At 40.8% G+C, this 18689-nt stretch overlaps 1 protein-coding gene across 2 annotated transcripts in view; it reads left to right on the top strand.

Annotated features, from left to right (window-relative positions):
- The first annotated feature begins 469 nt into the window (after nucleotides 1-469).
- The window catches only part of zgc:162952 (PKc_LIMK_like_unk domain-containing protein), a 30400-nt gene continuing 12180 nt past the window's right edge, over nucleotides 470-18689 (top strand). Inside the window, exons 1-2 of one of the 2 annotated variants that reach the window (XM_005464280.4) lie at nucleotides 470-718; nucleotides 1901-1967. In XM_005464280.4, coding sequence (XP_005464337.1) covers nucleotides 1937-1967 — 31 coding nt within the window. In that variant the 5' untranslated portion in view covers nucleotides 470-718; nucleotides 1901-1936. The remainder of the gene's footprint in view (nucleotides 719-1900; nucleotides 1968-18689) is intronic. The other variant, XM_003458996.5, reaches the window with a different exon arrangement.

The following is an 18689-nucleotide window of genomic DNA, read 5'->3' as shown; positions in this document are numbered from 1 at the left end:
GTATTGTTGTGTTACCCTTGTCATATACAGACCCCCCCCTGTCCACTTTTCGTTTATTTGTGCGCAGTCTGCTCCAATCTATTCATTTCCCACACTGACTGAGTGGGAGTTTATGCTCTGAGCCAGTACTCAGCATTGTTCAAAACACTCCCACCTCTGTGCTGTATCTAGATACTTCTCATCAGTACGAACAGCAGTGACAGCACTGTATCCTTTATAGTCAGTATAAAGCCTTAGAATCTGATTGTTGTGAAGACTCAGCACAGGCTTGCAGGGCCCTTGAAACAGAATAGTTGCCCTCTAACAATACATTTAAATCCAGTGTGTCATAAAGCCTGTAAAAAACAAAAATCGCCACTGTATGTGAAAATGTTCATCATTTCCTCAGTATCCTCCCGACATCAGCACAGACCCTTTGAGGCTGTCTCCCTGCCTGCCCGCGCTGGCCGGCCTCCTCTCCTCGTGGGTGGAGTTTCATCCACCGACGTGCTGGTGAAGCTGGTTCCTAAGACAACACATGAAACATGTATTTGCATTAGCGAGGCTCGTTTCAACATCGACGCCGCGAGCTGACTGTACCACCCGCTCTCTGTGAAGAAAGCTACCAAAACAACCGCGACTTCCTGCACACACAGCGAAGTAGAGCGGATATATGATGCCAAGTATTTCAGCGACACTTTAAAGCAGATCTGCACATCGACGCTGGGACTCAGTCTATGTAAGTGCTGGACGATTTAACAGAAAGTGGATTATGTTAAACGGTTAAAACTAAAGTTTGTCTGCCACTAGGCGCGAAATGTTCAGCATAGTCCGAACTTAATATTGACTACAATGGAAAACACAAAACTGTGACAGTGCGGTCCCCAGAAACTCTGAAGAGGGGCCATTTTTTACTTAAAGTCAAGATAGAAAGAGAGAAAAAGGAAACGTGCTTTGTGGTTAGGTGTGCACATCCTTAAAGCTGTCTTAACAGATATTTACAGTTTAGCAACAGGACTAATTATAATGTGTGATATCAAATTTATTTAGCATGGTGACAGATCCATTTAAGTGTCACCTCAGCTTTCTGATCTGAGAAATGAAACCAGTGACAAAGTTCCAAAAACTGCAGTCCCTCTAATGTAAACTTGACTTTAACTCTAAAAATGAGTCAATCCCCATAGACTCCTATTTCAAAGTGGCCACTTTAAACAGGATTCAAACATATGTAACATGGTACAAAAAATGTTCATTTTTATGGCAACTCATTAAGAAGTGAATTCTGCTAAGTGGAGTGGCTAAAGTGGATGTCTCTGCTGTGTTTGAGCTGTTGGTGTCTTTTGGAGCATTTTGGACAAATGATACGGCCTAGTGTGAGGTACTGACCATTCAACTGCACCTGTACAATTTATGGATGCTGCCTTTTACTCGAGCTTGCTAGTGTTAGCTGCAAATTTTTACACTGGTCAAAATATTGATATTCCAATGAAAGTTCAGAATTCAAAATCAAGGTTGATGTTTTTGCTTTTTAAGGCTTTTAACTCTCCTGGAAAGAAAAAAAAGGTCACTCTCTTGATAAGGAAGGATCACAGGTCACATGGGTTTTGAACCACTGTGACAGTGGTGTTAATTCAGCATCATGAATAATAATAATAATAATAATAATGATAATAATGAACAGGAAGGTTTGTATGTCGTTTTGTGCAAAGGCACTGATTTTGTTTCTTTAGCAGTTTTTAACCATAATGTATGAAGTAACAGCTGTCTCGTAGTTCAGTGTCCTGTCTGTCAATCAGTGTTTGTGTTATTGTTCAGTGTTGCTTGCTTGCTTGTTTTTGTCTTGTCTTGTCTTTGTAAAAAGCTGTGTGTGCGTGTGTGTGTGTGTGTGTGCGCGCGCTTTTTGTCTGTGGTTCTTCCTCAGTTTCTGCAGAGGCTTCTGGATTTGTTCCACTACAAGATGCACATGAATAGCTTATTAAATCAGTGGAGTAAGTATTAAGATTTTTAATGAATTTTCATCCCATTTTCATGTTGTTTGCAAAAAAAAAGTCTTGATGCACACCGTTGGATTCTAATTGCAACGACTCCAAGGCGATCTGACAGTGAACTGAGAAATCACAATTTTATTGCTTGTCTCGAGCTGTGATGCGTTTCAGCGCTGCACTGCTTAATGTCAGTGTGTCACCTCCACAGCAGCGGCTGTATGTCTTAAATCATTGTGTATTTGATGGACTCTTGCTTTAAGCAGGTGAATCTGCTGTAGGGTATTTGTGTCTAGCTCTGCAATGTTCTGAAATAGAAAGACTTTGCTCAGCAGCAGCCTGTCTAAATGTGTCCAGAGATGGTGCGTTACAGAGGTGTCCCGTTACCTGGCCTCCATGTTCAACACATCCTGTGTAGGCTTGAAGTTACCAGTTGCAAATGTCTGCATTTAAAGAGATAATGGAGAGTAATGACTGGTGACTTGCTAAAATAACATGGCATTTTTTATAAAATGATCACAATAATAATAATCTGCACTGGAGCAGGTTAGAAGTTACAGTGATGATCCATGTGCATTAAAGAGAGAGCCAACTTTGTGACACTGAAAACCTGTTAATGAATTGCTAACCCATGATGAGATGAACTTGCAGTTTCTTCTTACCTTTTGAAATGGCTGCTTTGAAAACAGGAACCAGGTTTGTGAACAATCGCAGTCGGTTGCAGGCTTCAAAGCGACTTGCATTGCATTCATTAAGACGGCTGTGTCAGTCTGCTATCAGGCTGCTGTCAATGTGCAGTCAATTTGTGATTGACTTGGGTCAAGCTGTCAGTTAACTGCAAACTGTTTTCAGTAATATGGCGATTAACATCGACATGAAAATTATGAATCGCTTGTACAGAAATGAATACTTAACTAATTACTCCTTACTTTCCTCCACAAATTGTAATTTAGTTGCTGCGAAATGACATGGGTACAATTTGGCAGGTGAACTAACTTTTATTTAAGGACCTACCCACTTGACATCTTTGAAGTTATATAGGCTTTGAGGCGAGTGACTGAACTCACTACCAACTGGAGCAAATATACTGCTTTCCCACATTAGCGGGTGTTACATACATTAGACGAACAAACTTGGAATTCCTATCAGTAAGGCTTGAGACACCTAGCTCGAGTAGCTTGAGTGACAACATCAAAGCGACAACATCACAAAGTTGTGATAACTAGCTTCTGTTGGCTAGTTTCTTTTTGCTCTTTAATCGTATTTTAATGTAGTAGAGGTGAGTCTGAATTAACCAGCTACATCAACACTGTAATCCCTGTCAGTGTTGGTCAAGTTACTTGAAAATAGTAATAATAATTGCTAAGTTTCAAAAGTAATTAGTTACTTATTACTTAGTTACTTTTTTAAAACACGATACCCAGCCTGAATATGTAATAAAACAATAGACCTTTCAGCCCAATTCTATTTTCTTCTGAGTAAACCATCATAGAAAATTTAATCAAATGAAAAAGTCTCTTTTTCAAATGTGTTTTATTAGATTTAATCTTTTAATTTTATGCACATTGCATCAAACAAAAAAGAAATTATATGCAGAAAATAGGTTTAACATTTAAACCTATTTTCTGCATTTTCCAGCATATAAAATAAAATATTCTTTTTGTGTTTATACTCAGTCTTTTAAATAGATGCAAGTCATATAGAGCAAAAAATAAATAAAATCGAAGACTTCACGGCACTAAGTCCTGTCGCTCTTAATTCTGTTGTCCCCTGTTTAGCAGGAGTGGGGCCGGTAGTGGTTTGCCCGGTGTCGCAGTCATGTCGGGGGGGGGGGGGGGGGGGGGGGATCCGAGTGTTTCTCTGTGAATGTCACATTCCCATGGCAATGTGCTCGGTGCTTGCTCAGATTTGAAGTTTCATTTTTCGCTGTAGAAATGTTTCTTCCTACGCAAAGTGTACAGCGGTGTACACTTTTTACGGAATCAAGCTCAGGCTTGATTGAAGCTCTGGCTCATTTTGGGTCACGAGCAGTTGTCTAAGCATTTCACTGCATATCGTACTGTGTATGACTGTGTATGTGACAAATAAAATTTGAATTTGAAATTTGAATTTGAAGTAATGTCAGTACTTCCTAGCTTTAAACGCTGCATGGTCGTACTCTCTCCTGCACTCCATATTGTTGATCTGCACATGTCTGTTGCTGCCACGGATCTTGCACGCGCTAATGTCATTGTCATGAGACAGTCTCACAAACAAAATCACAGTTTAGTAACGCAGTAATGCAGTGCGCTTATGAGAAAGTAACAGGAATCTAATTACTTTTTTCTGAATAGTAATCCCTTACTTTACTCGTTACTTGAAAAAAAACCTAATCAGATTACAGTAACACATTACTTTTAATGCGTTACTGCCCATCTCTGTTCCCTGTTCTGTATTCTCTTTGGTACTTAAGCTCATAAGTAGGCCTAGCTAGTTGGCTTGCGAGATAGGTAATTTTTTTTTTTTATCTATTAGCGTAAATAAATTGATTTGGAATAGGTTTGGCTTTGATGTTGCTCTAGCTTACAGGTGCTAATTGGCGAGCAAACTTTTAGAGCTTTAACATTATTTCTTGAAAGGTGTGGCAGCAGAAACAAAATCAGTGGTGTGAAATATAAAAATAACTTTCTAATAATATTGCTATTATAAGATGAAAGCAGTAAAATACAGTTTTATTTATAGATTGTTTCTGTTTCTTCATTTATTTATTTAGCTTTGAACTCTTTGGGTAACACAGATAAATGCACTGAGTTATTTTTCCCCTTACATTGTTGTCCCTGAACTGCTGGGTTTGTCTCTATTACGTATTACAAAAGATATGAGATTGTGCTGTTCCCTGGCAAAACAAACACCTACATCTGAGAGTTACCATGTGACATTTTAGACAAAGAACCATATGTAAATATAATAAAAATATTTTACTGCTTGCTCACACAGAATTTATATCTAGAGTTTTTCTGATGACGTCAGGCTTATCTTCTTTTCAATGGTCTGTAGGGGCAGTGAGTTAAATAAATTTGTATTTAGATGATTATCTCTGTTAGCCACTGGCGTTGTAATCGGCATGCTGTTTCAAGGTCAGAATTTTACCGCCTTTTTGTTTACCTTCACACTTCTGCTACATGGCTGGGAATCTTGGCTGCTTAGCTGCAAGGCTCATGTTTGCACTGATTGTGTAGGATGGAGCATCCATTTAAAAAGCAGTTCTTAAGTAATCAGTGGTGTTTGCCTCAATCTATCACTGAGGCAAGGATTTCTTTATAAGCAGACTTGCTGTGGTGGAGAGAATTCTATGATATCCACATGTGTTTTGTTTTATTTTTTTATAAAATCATACTGATCACCAACAGTAATGAGTGCATCTCGACTAAACTAAGGCTACGTCCACACTAATGCGTTTTCGTTTGAAAATGCATCGTTTTCTCTCTCCGTCCACACTGAGACGGCGTTTTCCTCAAGGAAAAACGCAGCGTTTTGAAAACGCTCTCGACAATGCATACATTTCAAAACGGAGCTGCCCTGTAGCAGTGTGGACACTCAAAAACGCAGACTTTCTAAAACAATGACGCATTTTAGTCATGTGATGCAGTCATGTGACCAATTAAACAAAGATAGCGGAGTGCATTATACAGCAGTTGTTTTGATTGCTCTCAATTTTGATAGCCCTAAAAAAGATTAATATCAGTTTGTACATCCTCCAGATACCTTTTCTTCAAATTCTTTAATTCTCATTCGCTTTTGCGCATGCGCAGGACTGGAACGTAAGCGTTTTTGGTTGTTTCAATGTGGACGCACACCTCTGTGAAAACGCTAGTGTGGACGCGGAGCGTTTTCAGATGAAAACGCCGTTTTCAAATCTATCCGGGCTAGTGTGGACGTAGCCTAAGTGCTCACCTTGCAGGTGGTAAATGCTGAGAATGTCATCTCTAAAATCTCATGTTGTTTTCCTTGTATCTCCTCTCTGTGGTGTAAAATATCACAAAAAGTAACATCAGCAGTTTTGTAATGTGCTAACATTGCAAAAGGGTCTTTTTAAACCCAAACCATCATTTTTTACTTATACCAACTAACTAGTTTTGATGCATCAGACAATATCAAGTAGTTTTTATGCCTTAGCCAAAAAGCTGCTTACTGAGTATGGAGTTAGGCAGCAAGTTTGTTTATCCCCTTGTCTCTCTTGTATAACGTTTAATGCAAAGTCACATTGTGAAGCTTGAAGGTGAGCATTTTTACTGTAGCCATCTTTGCATTTTGAAACATCATGGGCAAAGAGTGGATCTGATGGATAGGAGACCTGGCTCATCAGCCAGCGACCTAATAATCCTTTGGATTAAAACATTCTTCTGTATCTTCTTTTTTCTGGACACTGATGCACCATAATTTACAAAGTGATTGCCACACTTTATCCAGTCAGACAACTCGTCTTCTTTGGTTGCTTGGGTTGGACATGCACTTTTTTCCTATATAGCCTGAACTTGACAGACATTGATGTTTGGCTCAAACACTGGATGAGTTCAGTGTTGCTGCAGCGATGGTGGGAGGCAGTAGAAGGGACAGAGATACATTGTGCTGTTTCCACATTTTGTATGACCTCCAGCGCTGTTTTCAGCCCACTCAGCCATCTTGTACAAGTGGTTTCTTGTTCTCAAATGGCATTTTTCTTTTTCAGAAGAAAATATAGAGTGAGGCATCTCTCTGCCCAGTGTTTCCATAAGCGGTTGAGTGTCACTTGGTTGTGGAATAGAATCTTCACTGTTTGTTTGCATGCCATGCATAACCACAGAGAGAAAGAGAGACACTCGCTAATATGGTAAGACTCCCAGATGGCCTGATTGCATTTGGAAAAACCCAAGAATTTTGGTTGATCAATGAACATTAATTGACGTTTTATAGACCATGTGCATAGACACATGCAATCCTTTTACACCACTGTCTGCATGGCGACCATAAGGTGTTTGGGTCACATGTACTAGTGAAAGGGCTCAGTGCATCTATGGTTACAATCAACTGTGATTGTAACCATAGATCACAGCTGTTGCGCTATGACAGTGCAACAGCTTGAGGTGGTTTTAAACAAATGCCATTTTAAGTGTTTATTTTATTTGCTTTTCAGTTAATTAGTTTACCATTGCTTAATTGGGAGTTTGGTTGCTACATGTTACCATGTCTTAAATTAAATGTTATATTAATATAAAATATATCCTTCTCTTTTAGCTCAATAAATCAAAATCCATGCTGTGTCTAAGCACTGTGTGAAATATCTCTCTTGTCTCCACTGTGAGCTTCACCTGCCATTCCTGTACACAGCAGAGCTTTTCACACACGCAAATACCAAGAGGGGAGAAAAGTTTAGGAGACGATGTAAATGCGTGTCTCTGCAAATGCACCATCACATTATGCTTCGATTTAGGGAAAGAAACAAAAGAAAAGAATCAGTCAGGCAATCAGAGATCAGTGCTGATCAGTGTCGCTGTTCTACACACATTAATTTCAAAGTAGCACAGAATTCTCAGTATGAACCTGTGTACTTTCACTTATGCACAACTGTGTTGCAAGGCGTGACATGAAACCGCAGCAAGGCAGATTCAGTTTATTTTGAATCTTGTAATAATAATTTCATGCATCAACGGGGAAATGAAATTTTCAAAACATTGCCTTGGCTGGCCAGCTGTTGCCACTGGCAATCAATCGCCAGTGTTCGTTGGCAAAACCCGAGTATGCTAGCTCGTCTTTGATGCAGCTACTAAAACAACAGATACTACCGGACATGCCAAATGAACTAAATTAAACATTTATATATACTCTTTAGTGTTTTACTGTGTAATCTCACAACAAAATGAATCTTGTTCTCCAGCGATGTTTTAGCCTGGCTAGACCAAATTGTCTACATAACTGTTTGTCTGTTTCTGACCCCTCCCCCTCTACCATCTCATCATTTTTGTGTAGTCATTACCAAGAGATTACTCTTAAATGTGCGCAACTATGGAATTTTCTTCCATGGGGATGTGGTTGCAGCCACAACCACATTACCACTTCACCATGGTATTAAGAACTATACCGCAGGGCAGAGCACATTACAGAATTACCACCATTACAACTTTCTGTTGTATCTGAGAATCTTTCCATCCTCCTAATTATATTGTAACAAAAGCATTGGGAAACTGAAACAGTACAAACTTGAGATTGTTCTTTTTGTTGACACTTGACACTTAATGTTCCAGATGTTCCAGTAGAAAGAAAACCAGACGCTGCGAAAGTGTGGGGTGGTGTAGCAGAAATAGATTCAAGGTAAAGAAGAAACAAAAGCCTGTAACTTGATCTTTAGCACAGTAAACACAGACAGAGAGGTCAGTGAAGAAAGATCTGGAAAAGAAGTGGAAAGGAAAAACCTCCTTTAGTCTTACTGTCTTGAGAGCTTGAAAAGAAGGTGACTGTGCTTCTTTAGGTTTGTTTTTTTGAAACACCTGGGTCAAAAGCAAAACCCAAGAAAATGACGCCTCCATTGAAAACATCAACGTAGTGGATAGAAACATCAAGTTCACCAGGGAACATACCAATGAAGATAGTTTACGATTCCTGTACTGTTAATAAAACATTGAGGAGGATGGAAACCTCAATGCTGAATTTTATCAGAAACTCACACACACAGATCATTATCTACTGTTTGACTCCCACTGCCCACTAGAACTTTGGGTGTAGGGTCCTAATCACCCCGTTTTTCCTCTAAAGAAAGAAAGAAAAGGATTACACACATATAAAACAGGCAATTATCCAAACCTTAATGCACAGCAAAGAATATCAGACATGAAAGACAAAACACCCAATGCAAGCTTAAAAAGTTTATGCAGTGTAGTGTAGTGAGGAATACTTGGACCTCTGCACTCAAAGGAGAAAGTGCACACATTCAAGGATGCTCTTCTTTGAGGGAAGAGTAAAGGAGGTCAACTGCATACACTGTGAATCACCACTTAAAGTGGAGCCCAGGAGTCCAGGTGCTTTAACCCCCACTCGCACCTTGCCTAAGGTGCTCTCAATAGCTCACATGATGGTGGGCTGGGGCAATGTGTCACAGCGGTTTCACCTGTCGGCCCCGGTGACAGGAATGACCCACATGTTTTTTCACAACTTGACTCGTGATGATTCACATGATCGTTAGTGGGTTAGTGACCCTCAGGGCTACCACCTAGGACAGCCTCACTAGGGATTTATTACCTTTGACTCTCCAACAGTTGTTCTAGAACTAATGAAGCGTCTTGGATGTGAAGCAAAATGTCTTGAAAAACCCTGAGGAAGTTCAGTTGCCTACTTTTTTACTCAGTGATAGGAATGAGTTGTTAGTACATCTTGGTTAAAAAGGTTTCACAGTGTTGAGTTTTGTGTAGATATTTTCTGTAAACGTGTAAATATGAGAGCTTGATGCTGAACTATACACATCTTGTGTGTTAATAATGTAGAGTTTGGACTGCAGGGCGTTCTTTGCACAAAATCCCCCAAAACAAAACAAATTGTTGTTACTAATGACACCCAGAGCTGCTGAGTGAACAACAGTGTTGCTCACGTCCTGCACATGTTGCACTATTGTATGCATAGAGAAATTGTTCACATGTGACTACAAGTATCAAAGTTGCCCACTTTTGTTAAGTGCTGCAGTTCTGGAAGTGAATATCCAGTTCATTTTCTCATTACAAAAAAAAAAATCATTCATATATTTATGCATACGTTGCCATTGAGTTGTTGTTTTGTTTTGTTTTTTTTCCCTGTCCTGTCCAGTAGTGTAGCAATCAGAATTGTTGTCTGAAAGTGAAAAAAGGCCAACAGATTTGCTTTCACGAGTGGAGCATTATGGCATTCGCTATAGCTGTCTACTTGATAGTCATATTCTATTAGAATTTTATTAGGATTTTTTTATGTTGGGTTATTATTAGAACCACAATGGACAAGAGTGGGGGACAGAAAAGAGAAAAAAAACCCCAAAGGAAGTGAAGTTTGGGAGAAAGTTAACAGAAGGAAAGAACAATAAAGGAGAAGAGAGATGGAGAGAGAAAACAAAAGAGAGAGAGAAAAAGACACAGGGAATCTGCTTCAACACCTGGTTAGAGAAAAAAAAAGAAAACGGCAGAGAAACCACAGCAACAACCAACATATGCAAAAATAACAGTGACCATGTTAGTGAACAGCACACAGTATTAATAATACGTGATATTTTTAGAGGCAGTAGCAGCCCAAGATACTGTGTGTCTGTGCATACCTGTTTGTACACCTGTGTGTTTGAGTGCTAATAGTGGGTGTGAGGAGCCACAGCCTCTCCAGTCAGCACCTAAAGCCGGCATGGATGAGACCTGGGCCCCAGACATCCAGAGGCCCCCCCAGAGCATGATGACCACTGCAGGGACAGTCACGGCACCCACTCAGAGAAGAGCAGAGGAGAGCTTTGGGGGAGGGGTTATGCAGCAGCAGCAGCAGCGACAGTGCAGAATTGGAAGGCGTACACACATTTACATTCCCCTATACACACTGTGTACTCCCAGGTCCAGGCACCAACACCCCCAGAGGGGCAATCAGCCCCCAGAACCCAGGAGATAGTCCCCTTCACTTTAAGGTGGAGACAAGCAGACCGCCCTGGTCCCCCTGGCAGGAAGAGCAGCCCACCAGCCCGACCTGACAGCCAGCTCCTCCTCCCGGCCTCCATCCATGGACGGCGAACACATTCAACTTGTCCCAGGTCACAGTTTCCTTCAACTAATGGCTTTGCAAAAAAAAAAAAAAGCATTTTTGTAGTTGGCAACAGCAAAAACATTGTTTCCAGAAACGCGCTTTGCCAATCTGATCAGCTGTTCATACCACTTTCTACGTTGGAATAAACATCAGCGCGAACTATCACATGCGTATCACATGACTTGCAAAAAACGAAAGTGATGTCATTTTTTGTGGGAAACATTTGTGCGACTTTTTTGCATTTACAGTTTTGAGGGATAGACCTCTGAAGTTTCTGTAACTAAAAAAATGTGTAAAACACAAACAATTTTCAATTTTTTTGTAGTTTATTGCACATTTTTACAATTTATGTAGTTAGTATGGACTTAATGCATACATCCATCCATCCATCCATCTTCATCCGCTTTATCCAAGGCCGGGTCGCGGGGGCAGCAGCCTAAGCAGAGAAGCCCAGACCTCCCTCTCCCCAGCCACCTCCTCCAGCTTATCCGGGGGAACACCAAGGCGTTCCCAGGCCAGCCGAGAGATATAATCTCTCCAGCGTGTCCTGGGTCTGCCCCGGGGCCTCCTCCCGGTGGGACATGCCCGGAACACCTCACCCAGGAGGCGCCCAGGAGGCATCCTTATCAGATGCCCGAACCACCTCAACTACCTCAACTGGCTCCTTTCGATGTGGAGGAGCAGTGGCTCTACTCTGAGCCCCTCCCGGATGGCCGAACTTCTCACCCTATCTCTAAGGGAGAGGCCGGCCACCCTTCGGAGGAAGCTCATTTCTGCCGCTTGTATCCGCGATCTCGTTCTTTCGGTCACTACCCACAGCTCGTGGCCATAGGTGAAGGTACATATTTACATATTTCAATAATATGTAATATGCATACATATTATTGAAATTTGGGATGTAATGGTTGTATTGATGTATAGCAACTTGAAATGCTCCAAAAAATGGCAGTGCAGCATGTAAAAATATAAAGATAAGCTCTGGTGGACTTGGTTCTATGGTGGGCTTTCTGTCTTGCAGTATTAATGGTAATGCTGCGTCACTACTTTGTGATTTCCAAAGACTGCCAATTTGTCCATGACTGGAACTATACACATCTTGTTTGTTAATAATGTAGATCTGCTTGTCAACCACCAAGTGTGGTTGACGACAATGGGGTGCCACAGCTATGCATAGTCTTGCTCTGGGCCTCCCTTATTGATCTGATATCAGCATGTCTGATGCATCAGTGATCCTCTGACCTGCCATCTCTGGTTTTGCAAACTTGCAGATGAAGGCAGAGCTCTGAGGCTCCTGTGGCTCCAAGACAAACGTCACCTCGCTTTGGAAAATCCATGAAGCAATTAACAGCTACTGTGGCTTGGCTCGGGCTAGTTGAAGTGCTCAGCTTTAATGCACCAGGCTGCCGCCAAAAATGTCATGACTAGAGGGCTGTTACGTGCAGATTAACACTCTGCTGCGGTGCAGTTACCCACATCATCTCCATGCTTTATGCCTGAAGTCAGTGTGGCTCTGAGGATCATGTTATCCACTCATATCCTGGCTGCAATATCAATTCTTCACAGAACTGGCAGACTGGGGTTTTTTTTTTCCTAGGGAAGTGTGATGATTTTTGATAAAACCACAGAGATTTTCACCCTTTTCTCAGTAATAAACAGAGTTGAAATTTCTTCAGTGAACTCACTCCTCTTTCTGTGATTTTAGTGCATTCCAAAGCTGAATCTTTGTATTTGAAAGATCTTTTTTTTTCTACAGGATTTTGCCAGCTTAGCATTAGATTCAGCTTTTTTGTGAAAACAGAGAAAACCAATAAGGTCATTCGTGTAGCAAAGCCTTCTGCACCGTGTGTGTCTGTCAGAGCAGGTCTATCCTAATTAAAATACTCACCACTCACTGAATGTTCAATTGATTTTCCCAGCTGTAGGTTTTCTATTACATAACAGATATGCATTAGAGGATAATTGGCTAATACTTTAAAAGATCAAATGTTACTTATATTTCTAGTGATTCTGTCAGTTTGTACTTTTTCACTATCTGTTACGTAGTCTAATGTAGCAGAACAGTACAGTCGTGAAAATAACTCCCATGGATGGAATTGTGGAGGTATTTAGAAAAATTTTGAATTTGTAAATGAACAGAAATATATAACCAGATGTACATTTACCTGTGGCAAAATAAAGCTAACCTAGTCTCTTTCTGCAGAAATGACCTCTTATATTGCACTTTGCATAATTGTCAGCTTGCTTACATTGTTGACAGCTCCTCCATGCATAATTTCTTCAGTTCCACAATGTTTCTGAGTTTCTTGTATGTATTGCTCATGTAGCATTTCAGAGTGATTCACATGTGGGATTTTTGCTAGGTTGTTCCATAACCCATCATTTTGTCTGGTTGGGCTCTTCCTTATTAATTTGCTAACATACCTAAGTATGTTAGCAAATTAATAAGGAAATTAATAAGGAATTATTGAAACATCCTCAGCTCATTTCCTCGCATCGTCATCATCAACATCATATAGAATTTATAGCAGGGTCTTCGATTATAATCTCCCAAGTCCATGAGGCTGATGTGGTATCCAGTCATGGACAAATTGGCAGTCTTTGGAAATCTTCAGCAAATGATGGTGGCTAGAGCAGAATTATTCATTTCAGATTTTAGGGAGATCTTTTTAATCAACCTCAGTGGTGACTGTAACGATTTGTAAATTTTGAAAAATCAATTGCAGTCTTGTAGCATAGGGTTAGGAACTTTTATTTTTGTATATTTTTGTATGATTTCAAAAATCATTGGACAAAGAAATAATCGTTCTAATTGACACACAATAAAAACTATTTACATTCTTTCCAGAAAAAGTTCTGCTTTTCTTCAAAGCTGATGATTCTCTGATGATGAATTGGTTCTCAAAGGGTTACATCCCTTGCTAGAATCAGATATCCACAAGCTTTTATCTGAAGGTCACATAAAGCTTTTTATATATTTTCATCACAGGATACACTTCAATTGAAAGGAGATCACCAGACCTGAGATCAGAGGTTGAAATAACCCTTCTAAAGAGGGTCAGTGGAACCTCATCTGCTATCAGATTCAATTTCTTCGATTTGAAAGTGCGTAAATAACTGTAGGGATACATGCTCACATCGTTGTGTTGTGCTTCTGACTACACATGTCAGTCTTGTCTTTTGGGAAGTTAATGTGTCATCAAGCTCATTACCGGGTGTTTGGTTTAATGAAGAGCAGAAAGCAGCCAAGACCCTTGTGTGATTCTTATTAAATTGGCTTCAAGTGGTAATCTAGGGAGACACTGCACTGATGTCGCCTAATGACGTGAAATTCCTGCATTCGCACTTTTCCTAGTGTGAAGCTTTTGACATTCTTCTGTGAGAATCCTCATGTTGAGAGGCAGAGCACTGGAGAAAAATGTTGCCCTGGTGCGAAGTGGTATTTATTGTGCAACTTTCTTGAACGGCATTCCTTATCAGCTGGAAGGACGTCATTGTGGTCATGGCCAGCATGACTATTCCTGTTGAGGGGGTGTATGGTCAGACAGGTCTAACTCACAGCGGGTTGTGATAACAACATATTCCGGCATTTTGTTTGCCTAACCTTCTCGTCTCATGTGTGGGGAAAAACAGAAAAACACAAAGCTTGCGCTCTTAAACCTGTCATGGATCATTTGGAGTAACCAGAGCAGCCAAATTATTCTTTGCTTGATAAGATAAGATAAGATAAGATGGCCTTTATTAGTCCCACAGGTGGGAAATTTGTTTTGTTACAGCAAAAGTGCAAAGTTATGTAGCAGAAATTAGAAAACACTGGAATGCAATAAAATACAATAAAATACTATATACAATAGAATAAAATAGAAATACAAATACTATATACAACTGAGTAGGAAAATACAAAAACACAACTTCGTCAGAAGAAGAATTGCACGTATAGCAGTCTTATTGCACATGTGTGGGTTTGTGTGTTTGATCAGCTGCAAAAGTCTTTATTGTAGAGTCTGACAGCAGTGGGGAGGAAAGACCTGCGAAATCTCTCCGTCCCACACCGTGGGTGCCGCAGTCTCCCACTGAAGGAGCTGCTCAGTGCCTTCACAGTCTCATGCATGGGGTGGGAGATGTTGTCCAACAGGGATGACAGCTTAGCCACCATTCTCCTGTCACTCACCACCTCCACTGGGTCCAGAGGGCATCCTAGAACAGAGCTGGCCCTTCGGATCAGCCTGTTCAGTCTCTTCCTGTCCCCAGCAGAGATGCTGCCCCCCCAGCAGACCACACCATAAAAGATGGCTGAGGCCACCACAGAGTCATAGAAGGTCTTCAGGAGTGGGCCCTCCACTCCAAACGACCTGAGTCTCCGAAGCAGGTACAGCCTGCTCTGCCCTTTCCTGTAGAGGGCGTCTGAGTTATGAGTCCAGTCCAGTTTGTTGTTCAGATGAACACCAAGGTACCTGTAGCTGTCCACAGATGAAAGACTGTTTCAATCTTTATAGTAGTGTTGAAGAGTTAATATGCAGTATGGAAGCACATTCTTATTCTGCCATCTAACTGTGGATGTTGTGGCTGGTAGAAGATCATGACAAGTGGTAAACCTAAAGTGAAGGCTTAAAAATGTTCAGAACCAGCTTATGATGCAACACTTGGAATGTCCACCTTTTCCTGAAATGCGATGACTTTGGAGACAGTGGAGAGGAAAATGAAAGGGAGGGAGAGAAAAGCAGACAGAAACAGAATGTGGAAACGCACAAGAATCTGAAACTGATACATAAATCATGCAATGTGTTTACCTTCAGTTGTAAAAGTAGCCATGTTGCTTCACTGAGTGTGCTGTTACCAGAGCGCACATGACAACACTTCCACTAAATTAATGAAAGTGGCTCCCACTGAATGTGGAACAGCGCAAAAGTGGTCTTCTGTTCAATTTTTTAAATTTTTCACACAGTCCCTTTTATTCAGGGAATTACTCCAGCAGCTTTTATAGTTATATTTTCTTATCAGATTCATTTTGATGAATCTGTTAAAAGACCAGTTAAAAGTTTAGGCTCAGATAGATGGAGACAGACAGTGGATCAAAGAAACATGAAGTTCTCGCTAATGTTATTCAGTAAAATTTGTCAGTTTCCCCCAACAGTGCCAGAAATAATTTCATCTTATTTAGTTACACTTCATCATAATGTGATAACAATGGAGTCTAAAAGCTTGCTGACAGGTTCGAGAGCACGACGTCCTTCATCTTACAAATTTGGGAACCGACCAGTCAAGATGAATAAGGAAGAGAGATGATGGATGGAGGCGGGAGAAAAGAGATGCGGAGAGATTGACAGTTAGATGATGGGGCTGCACTGTAAGCATTTCTCTCTGACAGTGCCAGAGCTGAAAGTGCAGTGATTGTTTAGTCTGAAGCTGAATGAACAAAAGCAGCGTGAATAGCTGGGGTTGATTCCCCGACTTTATTTACAAAACCCTGCCAATTGTTTTAACGTGTCAGCGTGCGCTTTCCACCAGCGTCATTGTAAAGGCAACTGAGATTGTTGTTGGGGGAAAAACAAACTGACCTTCACTGCTGTCACGCCAGCCCTGTGTGCCTGGAATTGGGTCAGGACTACCCACTTTGGAGTGCAGATGGGTAGGATAACGTTCCCACTGTGAAGATTGCTCTCTGTTCCTTCACAGAGTTACAACCAATATTTTCAAGATCAGAATGAAGAGAATAAGGAAACCATGCTTAATAGTTTTGGCACTATGGCTGGTGGCTCACCAGGCCTAAGTTTATGCCATGGTAAGCCTAGTGTAGGGTCAGGGTTAGCACCTATGATGAATTAGACCTCATAGGGTCGCAAAGAAAGAACTGTAAAGTCAGAAAGTTGACATGACTGGATATCTTTTTACATAGGTCTACAATCATTACGTTAACTACAGTTTTATGAGAATGATGTTGATGGTGGTTTAGTTAGCCCACAGTAAATGGTAAATGGCCTGCATTTGTATAGCGCTTTACTTAGTCCCTAAGGACCCCAAAGCGCTTTACACTACATTCAGTCATTCACCCATTCACACACACATTCACACACTGGTGATGGCAAGCTACATTGTTGCCACAGCTGCCCTGGGGCGCACCTTTCAGTAAGTGAACAGAAAGGTAAAACAGTAAAAAACAGTGATGCGCGCGTCTAAACAAAAAGGTCTTCAAGTTAATGACCGGGAAGATAGTCAGGGATAGAGCACAGGACAAACTTTCAATAGTCCCATGTGCTGATTTTCAATATGAAACTTGGGCTGGGGGTTGGGGAATGGAGGTCAAAGGGTGTGGGTCGACTCAGAAATCCCACAAAACAACAAAACACACAATGCATAGTTTGCGTCTTAATAACTTCTCTGGAGCCTTAGACAGTAAATGGGGAGTTTCTAGTAAACAACCTCAGGGCTGATTCATAGCCCCCGCTATGTTGGGGTGGATAGCTAGAAATAATAGATGATGAAACTTTGCAGTATACAGTTAGTAGTATGCTGTGTGTGTGTGTGTGTATGTGTGTATGTGTACGTGTGTGGCTTTTTTGTTGACTTGCCCTGAGTTCACAGTTGAACACGAATGCAAACTCTAAGACACTGATCACTTCATCATCATATGGTGTAAGGGCCTGTGTGGACGTCTGCTGCCTGCCAGGCTGTTTGTGGACTTGGTCACGGCAACACTATACTACAATGCACCAACGATAAACATGCTCTTCCAACTCACTTAAAACAGACTTTCAAGACAGTTGAACAGAAATCTCCTTGTCTGTGTCCACGTCTGAAAACTGGACTTGAAGTTCTCGTTACTGTCTTAGCTCCAGATGCAGGACATATATAACAGTCTTATTTATTGGTAATTCATTGACAGTCCAGATTGACTCTTGACTGTGTTGTGTTGTAGATAGAAATTGTTACTAAACAATTTTTGGAAAGATTCTATGTTCAGCAAGCAGCCCTGCACTCATTTTAAGCATTTTAAAACTCTTTTTTTTTATCACCTTTGCTGCAGCCTGTTAAGTGGAAGCGTTTTCCCTCATCTGTGCAGCCTAGTGTAAGTGTGAAATTAGACCTTTTGTGAGCGTCTCTTTGATCTGTAGTTGCTTTCATGCTGTTAAATGCATAAATTGCCCTTTTGGTTGGTGTGTTCAGTTCAGCAGCAGTGAGCAATACATATGCACTCTAATATACAGTCCTGATCAAAAGTTTAAGAGCACTTGAAAAATGGTAAAAAAAATCATATTTTGCATGGTTGGATCTTAACAAGGTTCCAAGTAGAGCTTCAACATACAAGAAGAAGAAATGGGAGTGAGACAAAACATTTTATGAGCATGCTGTTTATTGAAAATAACGCTTAAACTGAAACAGAGTTGGAATATGTTTATCCCAGTGTAAACATAATTATCACAGATGGTTTAAGTGCATGTTGTGAGCATGTGAATGGCATTTATATGTGCTTTGCAACAAGTGAATAACGGTGCCATAATCAGCTGCCTCTTTAGTGAGTTTGTCATCCTGAGGATGAACTCCAGCTCCGCCTTCATGGTCTACAGCTGGGAGGTTTAGTCCCTGCTCTGCAGCTTTGGAGAGCAACATAGCAACATCAGCCCTCCACCAACTCAGTGGAGCGGCTTTCTAAGATTTTGTGCCCTAAAGGTAATTTCTACATGCAGTCGAAGATGGTGGAGGTTTTGTACAAGCATGCCTTGACTTGCCCTAACGTCGCCTAGAAAGACACTAGATGGAAAGAAGCAGTGTTAGCTGGTTGATCCTTTCAAGTCTAAGTCTCATTGGTGATGAGCTTAATTCCAAAAATACATTTAGCAAAACTGTCTACATTCCCAGAGTTTTTTATTTAACATTGCAGAGGCACAAAGTGATTCTTTTCTCTACCTGTTTGTTGTGAAAATGAACTAATAACTATAATAACTAATCCTAGGACAAAAAACATTATCTTGTAGAGGG

This window comes from Oreochromis niloticus, linkage group LG12, assembly GCF_001858045.2.
Source record: "Oreochromis niloticus isolate F11D_XX linkage group LG12, O_niloticus_UMD_NMBU, whole genome shotgun sequence".
In the NCBI taxonomy this organism is placed as follows: domain Eukaryota; kingdom Metazoa; phylum Chordata; class Actinopteri; order Cichliformes; family Cichlidae; genus Oreochromis; species Oreochromis niloticus.
The sequence above is the reverse complement of the archived record's forward strand: the minus strand, read 5'-3'. Positions and strand labels throughout refer to the sequence as shown.